At 37.5% G+C, this 17,094-nt stretch overlaps 1 protein-coding gene across 1 annotated transcript in view; it reads right to left on the bottom strand.

The window, feature by feature from the left end:
- Positions 1–10,724: 10,724 nt before the first annotated feature.
- The window catches only part of LOC114663347 (anterior gradient protein 3-like), a 29,874-nt gene continuing 23,504 nt past the window's right edge, over positions 10,725–17,094 (bottom strand). Inside the window, exons 6-8 of the mRNA XM_028817021.2 lie at positions 16,335–16,398; positions 14,054–14,137; positions 10,725–11,326 (exon numbers count right to left, since the gene is read on the bottom strand). Of these exons, the coding sequence (XP_028672854.1) occupies positions 11,277–11,326; positions 14,054–14,137; positions 16,335–16,398 (198 nt within the window). The 3' untranslated portion in view covers positions 10,725–11,276. The remainder of the gene's footprint in view (positions 11,327–14,053; positions 14,138–16,334; positions 16,399–17,094) is intronic.

Raw genomic sequence — 17,094 nt, 5'->3', positions numbered from 1 at the left:
TGCCTGTCTTCTCTGCCTTCTGTTTACTCCTTTGTACTACAGTAAGCCTCCCTGTTTGTAAGCTGGCATTCTTTGCTGCTTAAACAAGCTGATGCCATAGATGCACAAGAGTGCAAATTAAAGAAAAAAATCAAGATTGGTCTCCCCTAGACTTTCTCGTATACTCCAATATGGGGATGGATATTTAAGTAGTAAACCGCAAGCCTGTGATTATATTGCTATATTATGTACATTAAAGAACCATCAACATCAAATCCATCCATCCATTTTCCAAGCTGCTGAATCCGAACACAGGGTCACGGGGGGTCTGCTGGAGCCAATCCCATCCAACACAGGGCACAAGGCAGAAACCAATCCCAGGCAGGGTGCCAACCCACCGCAGGACATCAAATCAAATTAATTATATTGAACAATTATGATAAAAGTAAAGTTCAACAAATCAGACTCTGCAGCTGCATGAATAAAAAAAAGTACCACTTCCAGTTAGCGGAAATAACTCAAAAGTTGATAGAAATCTATGTTTTGTACCTAATACTTGTATGCAAAATTTGGTTGACCTAAGTGAAAGCGTACACAAGTTATCGTGTTTACATATACACACACAGAGAGAGACATAATTCCAAAAATGGGCAGGTCTAAAACGTTGAGATTAATCAAAATCTCAAAATCAAATTTTTTTGTACGATTACAATACTTTCCCTATACTTTGCCTGAGCATATCTGTGTTAGTGGTGCCAGAAAGAAAGCTTCTAGAACACTGAAATTACCAACAACCTCCACAGCATAGGAGCAAAGGGAACTCGGTCTGAAGCAAAATGATAAAGGCTACACCAAAAACTGCAACCATTTATTAGCAAAAAACTACAAAGACAAGGTTAACATTGGCTAAACAAATACAGAGAAAAACTTTACAACAAAGTTTGAAATTTGTTAAAGTATGGAGAAAAAAAATATGAACTGTACACAACCGAAAGTAGGCAAAGTGTTGTAAGTAATGCAATGGCTGGGATCTACATGGCCGTGGCTGGAATGGGCTGACTCATCTTCATTGATAATGCAACTTGTAACTGTAGCAAGGGACTGACTTCAGAAACGACCACTGTGCCTGTGCTCAAGGAAATGCCTTCCAACACATTACAGGTGTCTTATTACAGCAAGACAATGACAAGAACTCTGGGAAATTCATCAAATGGGGAAGCATATTCAATGGCACAGCCTGAACAAGTCAAGCAGGCTCAATACAATCGATGCATTTAAAGGATTTGAAACGAGGCACTAAGCGGCTTTACATTATATTTACTTGAAGTTCATTTGATCTGGTATTCTGTGACCCTGAAATGGGAATAGTATAGAAACTGGTTTAACTTGTCTCCAGTACAGTATATGCCACTATTATTATGCTTTTAGTCCTAAGTGCTGCATTTTCTTCTTCCTCCTCTTCATCTTTTTGCACTTCTATGTGGGGTCAATGTGCTTGATCAATTTTCTCCAAACAGCTCTGTCCTGCACCTCCTCTCCATTCAGACCCTTTTCCTTCAGATCTTTTTTTACTTTATCCATCCTTCTCCACTTTCGCCTCACTCACTTTCTCTTCCCTTGCACTTCTATTCCCATCACTCTTTTGGCCACATATTCATTGCCTCTCTTCATCACATGTTCATACCACTTCAAACTACTTTCCTGATATCTCTCCCATTTTTGTTGTACCTCATTTCTTAGATTCTGTCTTTTTTGTGACTCCACACATCCATCTTGACATTTTCCTTTCCGCTTCATCTAATTTCTTCTCTTGCACCCCCTTTACTGCCCATGGCTCAGCTCCATACATCATTGCTGGTCTTACATAGAAACCTTTAACCTTCACCTTAATTCTTTGATCACACAATACTCCCAATACCTTCTTCCAATTGTTCCATGCACACTGCACTGTATGGGTTATTACTGCATCTAGTTTTACATCGTTGGCCAGCACTGATCCTAAATATTTAAATTTGTTCACTAACTTTCCCTGCATGCTAACTTCTGAATCCTGAATCCTCATATATTCAGTCTTCTTCCTATTTTATCTCCAATCCCCTGTCTTCCAAAGCCCTTCTGCATTGTTCCTACTTAATCTTTTTCAGGGGCTACACAACACAATGTCATCAGGAAAAAGCACACACAAGGGTATTGGTCTTCTATACCTTAAGTCAACACATCCATAACTGGACCAAAGATGTAAGGACTTAAAGAAGATCCCTGGTGCAGACCTACTCTAACTGGGATCTTGGCTGTTACCCCAGCACTGCTTTTAACTCAAGTCCTCACTCCCTCATACATATCCAGGACAGGATTGGGGCCATTCATGAACTGAATTGAGAATGCATGGTAAATTCTAATGCACTTCCTGGAATTGGAATGTTGAATTAGATCTGCATACTGCTGAAAGCAAATTGAATTGGAACAGAACTGGAATGTCAGGAAACAGAATTGAATTCAAATGAATTCCACGAAATTCCATTTTCTAAGATACTTTGATTTGATTTGCAAAATAGTCTACAGTACATTAAATACTATGATAAATCACAAACCAATGAAACAAATACAAGAGTAATGTATGTTATATACACTGCACATGTTAATTTCACAAATTAGTTATAAATAAAACATAAAATATGAAATGTGATTGTCTCATTGGCATGTGTCACTATGCACATTAACCCCTTCACCGCTCTCTGCCGGATATATCCGACACCGCTGTTTTAATGCTAACGCCATACTGCCGGAATTATCCGGCACATTTGCCTGTGGTTATATGAATGCCTGGCAAGTAGTATAACTGACGGTTTGGCGTGGGTATTATTACTACGTTGTATTTCGACAAGTCTGTGGTTGTTTTGGCCGGTCATGTGACGTGATTCGCATGTAACAGCTGTGAATATGGCGAAACGTAAACTGACTTCAAGTGAGGCTTTGCAGGCGATTTTGGACAGTTCTGATCATGATTGTAGCAGTTCTGAAGAAGATTTTAGTGACAGTGATGAGCAGCAACGTGCGCTGTATGATATTGTGAATGAAGACGCATCGGATGACGGCGCTGAGTGGGTGTATCCCCAGCATCTCAGCTGGGCTGCTGCCCGTGGTGAACTACCTTTTCTGCATTCGTTTGAGGGAACGTGTGGCTTTATTGTTGATGTAAACAATTACACTGCTGAGCAGTTTTATGAGCTGTTTGTGTCACCTGATTTGATTAGACATTTTGTTCATCAGACAAATCTGTATGCAGCACAGTTTATTGAGAAAAATCCCAATTTACCTCCACATTCCCGTGTTCGTGCTTGGTTTGACACTGATGAAAACGAAATGAAAAAATTCATTGGGATTTTGATGTTGATGGGAATAATCAGAAAACCAGATATTGAGATGTACTGGTCTACAGATCCTATGTATACAACACCTATTTTTGCAGCTGTCATGACACGTAACCGATTCTCTTTGCTGCTGAAATTCTTTCATTTGAATGACAACAGAAACGAGCCAGATAAGAAAGATCCAAACCGCGACCACTTGTTCAAGCTACGTCCTTTGATTGATCATTTATTTGAAGCATTTCAGTTGCCCTACATGCCAGGACCGTCAGTTGCAGTTGATGAAAGTTTATTGTCGTGGAAGGGCCGCTTACAGTTTCGACAGTATCTACCATTGAAAAGGGCACGGTTTGGTATCAAGATGTTTTGCTTAGCTGAGAATTCAGGTTACATTTATAGATTTCGTGTATACACTGGCAACTTGCACAACATTTAGTGGTCAATACTGCTTGAATAAATGTAAAAAATGTAAAAAAAATGTAAAAAAGTAAAAAAACAAAAATTGTTCAGATTTCGCCTGGCTTGGGGAATATTTAGGGAGTTGGCGGTTTTAATGTCCCTAACAACATTTTCTTAAGTTTGAGTTAAAATGATGTTTTCCAGAATTCCATGCAAAGTGAAGGTCCACAAACTATGAGTATAAATGAAAGCTAATTAGGGCCCATGTTGATTTTCTGTGTGTTTGATTGGAAAAATTTTGATTGAGTTTGGATTGTTTTTTGTGTGTGATCTTGGACTGTTTTGAGGATCTGATTTGTGTTTGAACTCAGGATTGCAATATTGGCACATAGATTTGGAATCCCTATTAAACTGGAAATGGCTGGGAAGACCTTTATGAAGGATCATTTTGGTGAACCAACTCCTAGAACTTCAGGTAACCACAAAGCAGTCTGTAAGCATTGTGGTTAACCTGTTCTTGGATCCAACTGAGTTACATCAAAGTTTAAACAGCATCCTCAGGTGAGTACTGGTACTGGTTGTGGACCAAGCACTTTAAAACCATTTACACAAAAATCATTCACATAGGATTTTATCCATTGCTAATAAATGTTTGGTTATTTATCAATGTAAAATAAAAATTGCTTTTGTTTAAGTTGTAGCATGTATAAAATTGTGCATGGGACAAGAAGATTCAATTCCACCAATAAGTAATATCAGCGAACGTGTCTAGCACTTGTGCCATCCACACCTACAGAGTTATCAGCATCACAGGTGGTTTAAAGTAACCTTAGCCTACCATGCCATACTGAGGAGTCTGATCCCCTCCTGTACTGGAAGGACACCCAGAACTGGTTCCCCTATTCGGCTCAAATGGCATGTCAGTACAAAGCTATTCCTGCCTCATCTCCTGTTGTAGAACATGTTTTTAAGATACTTAGGTCTGAAAGATGCAATCTTATTGATGTCAAATTTCAGGAAATGATGATTATTCCATGCAATTAAAAGTAAATGGAAACGAAGGTCTGTGATATGGTTTGCATATTTGTAGCTGGAAATGCACAAAGGGACCCTACTTGGCATACACTTCCTTATCATCACAGGGTATCAGAAAGTACAGCACGTATCCTTTCCAGATCAGGCATCAAAATAGTGCACAAGCCTACAAACACTTTGTGCCCAGTCCTTTTTTATACTAAAAGCAGGAGTCAGCAGCAGACACATGGAACGTGGTTTACAGCATACCATGTGGTTCACATCCAGATGCATACATGGGACAAACATCAAAAACACTCGCAACACGTATCCAGGAACATCACCATGCTGTCAGAAGGAAGGACCCACAGTCTATGATTTATGCACATACAAGTTCAACAGAACCCACATTTAAATGGGACTCGGTGCAAATAAAACTCAATGCTAATATTGAAAGTGCCAGAGAACTGGCTGAATCATGGCTATCCAATGAAAACCCCATTAACAGACATTTGGACATGAACACAAAACATGCAGGTTTGAAAAGAAGAACAGGCACATAATAAATAAGACTTTATGACCAACACCTTCTGAACCCCATCTCATTAATAATCCACCTACCCTCCCCTTCTTATTTGCTATATATTGTCTTGGGTTCCTGTAAGTCTGATCATTTTCCTCTGTTGATGAAGCCTGGTAGGAGTCAAAAGCTTAGGAATACAATATTTTTTTAAGATATGTGGTTCATTTTCTCCTTTTGTGGATTCCCAGCTACAAATAAAAAGTGAATATATGTGAATAAAATACATGAATGGACATAATTAACTCATTATTTTGTGGTTTGAGACATATCTTATGTGGTAGCATTTATTGCATTGACCTGGTAATCATATACAGTAACTGGTATTAACAGCATATTTAGATAATTATGGCCAGTGTCACTCATCATTGATCAATTGTTAATGTACAGTTCTCAGTTTTATTTATTTACACTTCATCAACTATTTTCCATACATTACTTGTTATTTGTAAGGCATCATAAATAAAGTTCACATGAATGTCCCCACATGTAACCCAAATAAATTCTCAGAAACAGCAATAAACAGAATGTGGCTGAATTTCACTGACTTGAACTTCACTTCCTGAAACTCCAGTTCAGTTCCAATTCAGTTTCCTGCAGTTAATGTTGAATTCAATTTCCAATTCCATTTCCTTGTTTGAATTGGAATTCTTGAGTTCATTCCTGAATTGACCCCAACCCTTATCCAGGATGGTCCTCACATACTTATCTAGTACTCCTTTCTTTCTCATATACCTCTACACTTCTTGACTTGGCACTGTAACATAAGTGCTAACATCTCTGTGCTGTATTTCAAACTAAAAATGATACAGTTCTACTTTAAAACCTTACACAAGACAGGGAATTTAGTTGGCCTAACAGGCAGCATTCTTAGTTGACTTACTTCATAATTATTACATTAATTTTATTATTTGTATAAGTCTGAAGATACAATAGTTCTTCCAAATTTCTGTCGACAGTTTGATATGATGTCCTTCAGAATTCAGCAGGAAGACCAGTTCTGCCTTGACTATATATGTTGCCACTAAGAGATATCATTCTGAACTGCAAAGTTTCATTCATAATGACCTTCAGCTGTATCAATCATTTAAACCAAATAATAAATACTTCTTTGGTTAAATTGTTAGCTGATTTATAGATATCAAACAATGGGGGGGTTATAATTCTATGTCTTTAAGTTCAAAATAAACTGAAGTCCCTTTAGGGCAGCGGTTCTCCCCCCTAACAATTATCGAAAATATGAAAAAAACATCTATTGAAACCAAAACAAATTAACTTAAACTACATTTTGATACTAGAAAAATAAATATAGAGTTAGATAAATGTCAATAAAAGTTAAGTAGGTATAAAATATGCATCTATGATATATTATTAATTAAAAAAGAACAAATTGGTATTAGTGGGCTCCTTTTAAAAAAACGCTAGGGGGGCGCAATTAAAACTGTTATGAAAACTCGGGTCGCAAATACTTAATGGTTGAGAAATGCTGCTTTAGGGGATGGTAATTCTGTGGATAATTTAGAAAATGCTAAACACTCAGCTTGAAAGACTTGGGTTATAGTTTGGCCGAATCCATCAGGAATTTATATATAATTTTTGACATTGATTTAACTTGTACTCAGCAGGATTTTGAAAAGTTAGCTTGTTCACTTGTTTCTGACAGAATTGACTTTTGTAATCATTTGTTGTCAGGCTATTCGGACTGTCACTTACTGCCCTACAGTTAATTCAAAACACGGCAGCAAGGATCAGAAGAACTAAGAATTATTACCATACAATGTCAGTTTTAAAATCACTTCATTAGCTTCCAGTTAGGTTTACAGTCAATTTTAAAATCCTCCTTTTATATTAGCTTATACTACTCAGTCATTCCAAGGACACCTCACCACCACATCCTGCCGATTAATGCGATGCTGGCTGTTTGGCACGAGGTTGGGTGTTTGAGACTCTCAATTCCAGTCTCAGTTATTTCCACAGGCTAATGCCACAGCATTCAGAAGTCATCCTCTTGGCAGTATGCCAAATGGGGCGGGGCTGATCCACAGGCTGCAATCAAGTGTACTTGCATTTTCGCTTGCTGTAGTTCACTCACCTTCTCATGTGTGTTGCTCACATGTCTTCTCACTTTTTCCTGGGCATCATGGTTCCAAAACATATTTGGAAATGCCCAAAAGAAACCGAAAGCATGAAAATGAAAATGTCAACCTGTCGATAAAGAGCTTTATTAAACATTATTTATTGTAAGGCAATGTCCTTTTAGGGTTTGTTTTGATGACTATCATTATTATTAAACTAATTCTGTCAATTTTAATGCAATTTGGTGTTATTTGTAAACACATGGTGTTAGGGAACACTTAATTTTTTTTTCAGTTTAAGATTAATTGTGATTTGGTGTTCACATAACAAAAATTAACTTGTACAAAGGGATTTTACCAACCATTTGCCTCCTTTTTAAAGATGGGGACACCTGCATGCCTCTGCTGTTAGAGCCTGCCATATTGAATTAAGATGCAATCGTTAAGATGTCCGTGTCACCGAATTCAAGTTGCACTTATTTGGCTCATACTATAGTGATCATAATATAACTCCCTTTCATACAATAAAGTTTGTAAGAATGTTTTTGACAATATATGAAACATAAAGAGGTCCTTCAGTTACTTTACTTGTATGTTTAATATTTGAGTACAATTAATATCAAATACATCTACTCGAGTAGTTTGCTTATGGGCAACTTTTACTTTTATTGGGTTGCTTTTCAGGAAGGTTTCTCTGCTCTTACTCACGTACGGGGTACTTTATACAAAACTAAATAGCAAGACATTAACATTTGGAGATGTCTCAAAATGAATGTCAAATGTCTTAAGATGTAATTTATTTGTTTAAGATATCTGAACCACATTTCAAGATATCTCCAAATATGTTCCTTTACATTTTAAGATATCTGAAATATATTTTGAGATATATGAAACTGACCTTGCATACATTTAAAGATGTTCAAGATGTCTCAAATGCATTTAAATGTATCTCAAAATCACTTCTGGTAAAATTCCTTTTTTCTTTGAATGGAACTTCCTGTTCATTTTAAGATATTTTGAAATGTATTTGAGATATCTTGAAATGGACAGGAAGATATTTTGAGATCATTTAAATTCTATTACAGATACTTGAAAATGCTAATCAAATATCTTTAAATAATTTCACGTCTTTTCCAAGATACCTTAAAAATACATTTTTAAGACATCTGAAATGGAGCAGGCACCTGTTTTAAAATATGAAATTATTTTGAGATATCTAAAACTGAATTTTAGATACTGTACCTTAAACAGTGAAATTCTTAATAAGAGATCCTAAGTATATTTCAAGATATCTTAAAATAACTTCCTTTTCATTTTAGGATATCACAGATTCATTATGAGATATCTGAAATGCATTTTCAGATATCTTAAAATAACATTCTGCACATTTTAAGATCAGGTTCAAATGTCTAAAATGCATTTTAAAGGTATCTCAAAATAATTTCCTATGCATTTCAAGATAAGTGAAATTCATTTTTACTTAAGATAAACAGAAAGTTTCATTGAAAGAATAAAACATTTTACAGAAAGTGACATTAAAATATATTTGAGATCTCTCAGAATACATACAAGCTTACATCGAGATATTTCGAACTGCATTTGAGATATCTCAGAATGTATTTAAAATCATTTTAATATATCAGGAAATTTATTTCAGACTAGACATTAAGCCTGTTACAATAATGGGCGCTAGAACAGTAGGCCATAAACATTAGTAGGAACAGTCTATATTAAATGGCAAGGGACCTTTTACCTCATTAAATTTTTTCTGTAAAATGCCTGTAATTTTCTCTGACAGTAATACTGGCTTTGCTGTCCGTAATATGCGTTTAATTTTCTGTCACAACAGTGAGCAATTAGCAGATTCTCCCCAGCAACTGATTTAATGTGCGCAAAAATAAATCTACTTTTAAAAGTCATTGTATTGTAATATCATGAAAATTCATATACTGTATTTACGAAAACCCTTTCCACGACTTTCACTTTACACTTTAACGGGCCAAGCTTCTTAATCACAAATCTGACATCCTCAGAGTGAACACTTGCACAACAATGGGGAAGCTGGTCTCCGCATCTCAGCACCCGATTGGATTTTTCGTGTTTTACACTCTTGCACAACAATGGGGAAGCTGGTCTCCGCGTCTCTGTACCCGATTGGATTTTTCGTGTTTTATGTTTTAGGTCTTACCTCATGTACCGAAATCCGATTGGATCGGCCGCGTGATATTTTATAGGTCCCGCCCTCTCTGTCTTGTGTGACGCGTCAGGCAGCCTTTGAAGCATGTGCTTTGTAGCATCGCACAGTGCCCCGCGCATGCGCACTTCACCAGAAGACACACACATACGGACACTGGATGCACACAGGGGTTTTATTAAAGAGGATATTTTAAAATGCTGTGACAACCCCTAACGGGAGCAGCCGAAAGAAGAAGAAGAAGAAGATTTCAGATATCTTGAAATAGATGTATTTTCAGATATTCGTAATTCTTTTTGAGATATCTTAAATGCATTTCCAGATATCTTAAACTAAGACATCTCTAAGCGTTAATTCAGCTTGCCATAAACTGCCATAAACTGCGAAATGTGGTAATGCATTCAATCTGTTCTGCCTCTTCAATAATGTCACTAACTGCAAATAAAGTTGTAAATAGTTTAGCTCCCAAACCTTATGTAATTTATTAGTGCCAACATACTACAGGGTTGTGTTTGGATCGTGGAATCTTTTTGCTATATTCTGTTTTTTTTTTTTACATTTTGTTAATTTGTCCCATGCTTATCCATCTTCTAAAGCTGAACTCCAAATGTGCAGTATGCACTTGCACATCAATCTAAGTTATGGCTGTCCAAGAACCCTAATTACCTTGCTCCTTATCAAGTGACAGCAGGTGGATAGAAATGATTACATCTAGAAAATAAGTCTAGCCTTTATAATGTACGAAACAGTCAGAAAAAATGAAGCAGTAGTGGTTAAAAAATAATTTGGCAGTACACATACAGTGTGTGCTCTTGTATTGACTTTTATAATCGCTCAGGCCTCCACTAGAGATTCTTCAGGAGCAGCCTGACATTTCTCCAACTCACGCTATCTTGCTCTGAGTGGAAGTCACTCGTTCATTTCATCCTTCAAAGAGCAGTGGCCTCTCAGTCCTTCCACATAGCTACACGTTGGTTCAGCTTCAGTGAAGGTCGCTGCCTGGGCCCACATCACATTTTCTGTCTGAAATGCACAAACTGTGGTTCGTCCAGGATGGATGACATTATTTTACTTATTGTATGCTACCCCCAGAGACACAGGAATGACACTCACAGTTAAATCATCATCAGCTTTTATTTTCAATGTCTGTTATTATTGGCACCGGCTAGCCTCATTAATGTTAATTAGGACATAATAAATACTGAGTTTACGAGTGTTTAATGTAGAGGCCTTATGCCTGTGCCTAGCAGGTGTGCCAATACATCAAGCTCTATGTTACAAGTATGTTAGTAATACTGTGTCTCTTGTTCCAGCGTCCTTGACAGTTGGCTACCTTCTACATTTTTCCATAATGCCATCTATGGTTATAAATATCATTTTCAACCAAATTTTCTCTTTTCATTGTTTATATATTATTCATTTATTCTGTTCAATGCTTATTTCACACTTAGTTTCAAATAAATATTGTTATTAAAAGTAAAATATTGCATGCCCAGACCTTGGACCATGACTTTGTTGTCTTGAAAGAATAGGACGCACTTCATTCATGATGCAACATCATACATAGTCCATGACATTTAAGATTCTTTTTTTACAAACACTGGTTGTAGAAAAGCAGCAGTCAACAAGTTGTCAGAATCTTCCAAGTGTTTCATCTTTAATTGTTCTTATAAATCAAACCTGAGGAGCTTCAAAGCTTTTTTCATGTTTTCATGCACTGAATGGAAGAAAGAAAAAAAAGAAGACCCTGATTATACACGTGGACAGAATGGAGTCACAGTGGTAAATGCTTCAGAGTCATGGATTTAAAGCACAGCCCAGTCATGGCACATGTCCATGATGATTTTTCTCTGTGTGCTCCAGTTTCCTTCCCAGACCCAGAGGATATTGATATTGGATTAATTGGTGACTGAAAACTTGCTCTGTGTGTGTGTGCAACCCTTCAAGGGTTCATTTTGTGCCTAGTATCAATAGGATAGACTTTGGCTTCTGGGACCTTGTTGTGAATTTCCAAATGATGGATGATCTCCTATACATTTTACTTTTAACCACCTTATTTTCAAGAGGAGATGAGAGCTTAATTTAGTAACATCTGGAAGGAGCCAACCATGGACAAGCTGTTTATTGGAGGACACTCATTGAAAGTTAATTAATACAGCACTCCTTTGACACTTTACATAGACAGTAGGGGAGACACTTCAAGCACCAGTGATGTGTAGCATCAACTTGGATGATCTGACGACAGCCATTTTTGCACCAGTGCATTCACTACACATTAGCTATTAGGTGGTGAAGGGGTACGAGAGACAGCCAACTAGAGACTGGAGATGATAAGGGGACCAGAATGGATGAGGTCATGGTCAACAATTTAGCCAGGACATTAGGGTACACCCTACTGTTTCTGAAAGATGCCCAATGATCTTTTATGACCATAGAGAGTCAGGACCTCATTTTTCTACCTCATTCACCATTTTTACAACAAAGCGTCCACATCACTACACTGGGTCATTGGGATCCACGCACACACCACAAACTGAGTGCCTCCTGCTGGCCTCACTAACGCTTCTTCCAGCAGCTACCCAAGCTTTCCCTAACTGGTCTCCCATCAAAGTACTGGCTGGGCCTGAACATGTTTAGCTTCAGTTGAATGACCAATTCTGAAGTGCAGTTGGTGTGTCTACTCGGCCAGTTCAGAGAACTTAAAAAAACTAAACTGGGATATGACAAGCAACTGGAGTACATTGAGAAAACCCACACTGTGACTAAGAAAAGACAAATGCTACGCTGAGGGTGATTAGTCCAGCAATGAAACCAGATCCTTGATATTGTAGGCCAGCTCCACTAACCCAGCACCACTTACTTCACTTTCATTTCATTCCAAACAGTTATGGAGGCCATTAAATCTCTGTAATATATGATTGGTAATGCATGGATCTTTTTTTTAGCAAAACTCATTTAGTTAAGTAGTGTCACGGCCTAAGAAACCACAGGCAGCAAACTTACTGGGGTGTATTATATGCTCTTCCTGTCTGTGTTTTATTGAGTTGTCCATGGTGGACTTCAGTTATATCAGCACTCCTAAGATATAACGTTAAGTCGTCTAGAAACTCTGTGTGCTTACATGGTGCTTGTGCATGAAATCTAGAGAGTCATTTCATATTTGGTGAATAATTTCAATTTTAGTTACAATTAATCTCATTGTTTAATTAGTTTTTTTTGTTCCATTCTTTCTTCAGAAAAGTGCACTACTGCAAAATGTATTTATTGTATATGAATTTAGAATTTTTTTTTTCCATAGCTTTAAGGGTTAGCTCTTTTTTTTATCATTTTCCTACTTTTTCTGTGCAGTTTGCTCCCTTAATTATGTTCAAATAAAGACAACTAATGATGAGCAGCACAAATCACAGGGCACAGGACACTAAATGCTTGTGGAGTGCAGCCACCTCACTGTCATACCCACTGGTGTGCTCATTAATAAATAAGAATATAAATAATCAGAACGCCTGAAAAAGAACAATAAAATGATGATGATGAAAATCTTAAAAACCAAGACATTAAATATTAAATAAAACATTAAATTATCAGCATGTAACATACGTATATACACTTGCAACATCCCAATAAAAATGTTGCAATTCCAGTTTTGTAATTTCTGGATTGTCACCAAAACACAGAAATTGGAAAACAAGTGCCTCCTTAATTAGGTCAAGTCAATATGACATTATGCCGCTTGTACTTGTAGGGTATGGCTGACTTGCTGACTGCAGTTGCTGGTCTTGTTTCTGGACCATGCCAATTTAAATGACTGAGTATCGCTTGGCATGTCACCCTTGCCCCTTTTTGTGACAGCCAACAGCGTGCCACCTGACGAAACCAGTGCTGTACAAAGAGCCAACAGGTACAATACGTTCAGCTGCAATCTCCACAACTTTTTTCTTTTTTCCATTCTGTGGTGATATGTAGAATATGAGACATCAGTTAGATGAGCTTCTCTTCTCTGTTTGTGGTGTCCAAAACAGCTGCATTCCTTATTCTTCATTGCTGCATTATACGCATTGAACTTCTGGATTAGCATTCATTAGTTGTCAGCTCTTATGCACACAGAGTCCACACCGTACAACTGTTAAGGTGAGTCGCGGGCTAGCTGGAGTTACACTAACCGATTGGACTTAATGGGACTGTGCCCTCAACTACCTCCGACTCATTAAGATCATTTAAATGAAGACTATGACTGAAAGTCATTGGAAAAGCCGTCTAATATGACATGGCCTTTAGGACTCCAGTTAAAAGCAGAATTGGTCTGAAGAAAGCCTGCAGCCACTTGGTTATCTTCAGCTTTGAGTTTGAGAACCATTACCGTGGATGAAGTTTTGACCTTGTACCCATCCAACATCTGCAGCTCACAGCATTACAGAAAGATCTGGAATTTACACTACATACTTACAGATCTCAATTTCTTTGTCTTCATATTTGTATTTCTGATTTTCATGACTTCCAGTAATTTCAGTTCTTACTGTTAGCGATGGATCTAATGATAAAACACACATTACCAGATTAATAGTCTTCTCCAAAGCAACAAAGAAGAAAATACAAACGTCATTCAGTAACAAGGTGACAAATGGATAAACAAATATGAATGCTAAAATTAGTATGTCACCTAAATTTAGTGTGTCATTTCACTTAGTACCACTGAGTTCTTACCAGCTACCCTAGTGTCACTTGTTAACATGTGCAGAACAGTAAATGAAAGTTTGGAAAAGTAACCATCGTTACTGATCCCTACATTAATTAGAGGGACATGGGGATCTGGAGGACATGGCAGGAGCCAACCCTGTCTCTTGCGCCAACTTACATGGGACCCAGCGTAAACGTGTCAACTCCCCAAATGCAGTACCTACACTCTTAAAAATAAAGGGGCCAAAGTGGTTCTTCAGAGCAATGCCACGGGTTACTCATTTATGGTTCCCAAATGAACTGTCCACATGAAGGTTCCAGAAAGAACCCATAATTTACTTACTCAATAAATAGCCGTTGATATGATAACAGACGTGAAATTCTATTAAATTCCTGGTTTTAAAAGGACTCTTATGGCCCACAATCAAATGGGCTCAATTCAGATTTTCATAATCTATCAGGATCCTGCTACCTTGTTAAAAATCAAGGTGCCAGAGAGGTTCTTCAGAGCGATGCTATAGGGTTTGGTTCCCAAAAGACCCATCTGCATGAAGGTTCCAGAAAGAACCCTTTATTTATTTAGATCCATAACATGCCCCAAACAGTAAGTAACATATTGAAACAGATTAGTGACATATCAATGGGTCGTGTTTTTAAAAAGACTCATGCTGCAAACATAGAGTAGCCGAGGCTAAGCCCAGATTTTCTTCATCTGTTAGTGTCCTGCTAGGTAGCCTACCACACTTTGAAGATTTCAGGTTTCTTCTACATATTAGGAAGTTTTTCAAAGTACATGCAAAGAAGCCATCCCAAAATGAAAGGGTGCTTTGTCAAGCAATAGTTTTAGAAGGAACCACACAGCTCAGTAAAGAAGCATATAGCACCATTAAAATACCATTGTTTTTAAGAGTGTAGGTAGCACACTATACATTAAAAATTTCTGTTTTGTCCACGTAAGAACCATTTCAAATTTCAATGAACCAATTTTAAATGCAAAAAACCCTTCTTTGTCAAGCAACAGCTCGAATACACTGTTAAAAATACTGGTTCCTTAATGACACTTAATATTTCATTACTGAGTCTTATGGTTCTCTCTAAAACTATTGCTTGACAACGCACCATTTCATTCTGGGAAGACTTCTTTGCATACAAAGTTGGCTCTTTGTGCTCTGAAAAGCTTCCTAATATGTAGAAAAAAAACAAAACCTTAAATGCATGGTGGGTGCAGGACTCTAACAGATGAAGAAAACCTGGACTTAGCCTGTGTTACTGGACGTATGCAGCAAGACTCACAATTCTGCTACCATCTATTCACGGTTATTCACTCTGTGGAGCCTGTTTCAGATCTAAACAAATAAAAGTTCTTTCTGGAACCTTCATATGGGTAGATCGATATAGAAGAACCCCTTTGGCATGTTTATTTTTAAGAGTGTAGAATCCACACAATCCAGTAAAGTGTTATTAAAGAGCTGGTATTTTTATGGGTGTAGCCTTGGACTTGAACTCTTCTGCAAGCGTGAGGTAGCAGCAGCACTAGTCACAGCACAGCCACATCAAACATTTATAATTTATTGGTTTTTAAATATTTTAGAAACATTTGCCATATATTTAAGGTGAAGTGGTTAGAGCTGTTACATCCAGTATCCTGGGTTCAGATCCTTTGCCCAGTAGCCTTGTGTTTGCATATTCTATCCATAGCTCCATAGGTTTCTCAGATGGTACCCCAAAAGAAATTTATAAAAGGTTAACTGGCTTTTTAAAATCTGTTCCATATCTTTGACGTCCTGGTCTTGCCTTGTACTCAGTGCTGCCAGATAGACAATGGATCTCTGTTACCCTCCATTGCCCTAACTGGGTTTCACAGTGTGGTACTCACCTTAGAGAGTCACCAATAATAAACTTGTTAATGCAAGACTTTACTAATAGGCAACCAATAGACACAAGAGACATGAAAAGAGTAGCAATTATTAAAGTTACGTTGCATTAAACACCCCACGACCCCAGTCTGGAATAAGTGTGTTAGAAAATTACATGACACTACAAATCCTTACCAACGAAAAGGATCCTTGGCATATATTGACCATCAGGAAATATATTGTGATCATTAGTTTCAAACTAAAATGAAAAAAGCAAAGAATGCAAAGTACTGAAAAAAAAAACGAGGCAAAAAATTCAAACAAAATGTACAAATATGCAGAAATTATTTAGTTCATAACATTATTTTTTTTACTACTGTTAGGGCATATTAAAATACTTATCTGCAGTACTGTTTAAACATATACATGTGTATGAATGAGAGAAGGTCAGTGGAATGGTGAGGATGTAGGGAGTAGAGTTGGCAAAGTTGGATGAGTTAAAATACTTGGGATCAACAGTACAGAGTAATGGATATTGTGGAAGAGAAGTGAAGAAGAGAGTACAGAAAGGGGGGAATAGGTGGAGAAGAGTGTCAGGAGTGATTTGTGACAAACGGGTGTCAGCAAGAGTGAAAGGGAAGGTCTACAGGGTGGTAGTGAAACCAGCTATGTTATATTGGTTGGAGACGGTGGCACTGACCAGAAACAAGGAGAGAGAGCTGGAGGTAGCAGAGTTAAAGATGCTAAGATTTGCAATGGGTGTGATGAGTATGGACAGGATTAGAAATGAGGACATAAGAGGGTCAGCTCAAGTTGAACGGTTGGGAGACAAAGTCTGAGAGGCGAAATTGTGTTGGTTTGGATATGTGCAGAGGAGAGATGCTGAGTATATTGGAAGAAGGATGCTAAAAGATAGAGCTGCCAGGCAAGAGCAAAAGAGGAAGGCCTAAGAGGA

The sequence above is a fragment of the Erpetoichthys calabaricus genome, chromosome 13 (genome assembly GCF_900747795.2).
Source record: "Erpetoichthys calabaricus chromosome 13, fErpCal1.3, whole genome shotgun sequence".
In the NCBI taxonomy this organism is placed as follows: Eukaryota; Metazoa; Chordata; class Cladistia; order Polypteriformes; family Polypteridae; genus Erpetoichthys; species Erpetoichthys calabaricus.
Note: the sequence above shows the minus strand (reverse complement) of the source record. Positions and strands in the feature narration are given on the sequence as shown.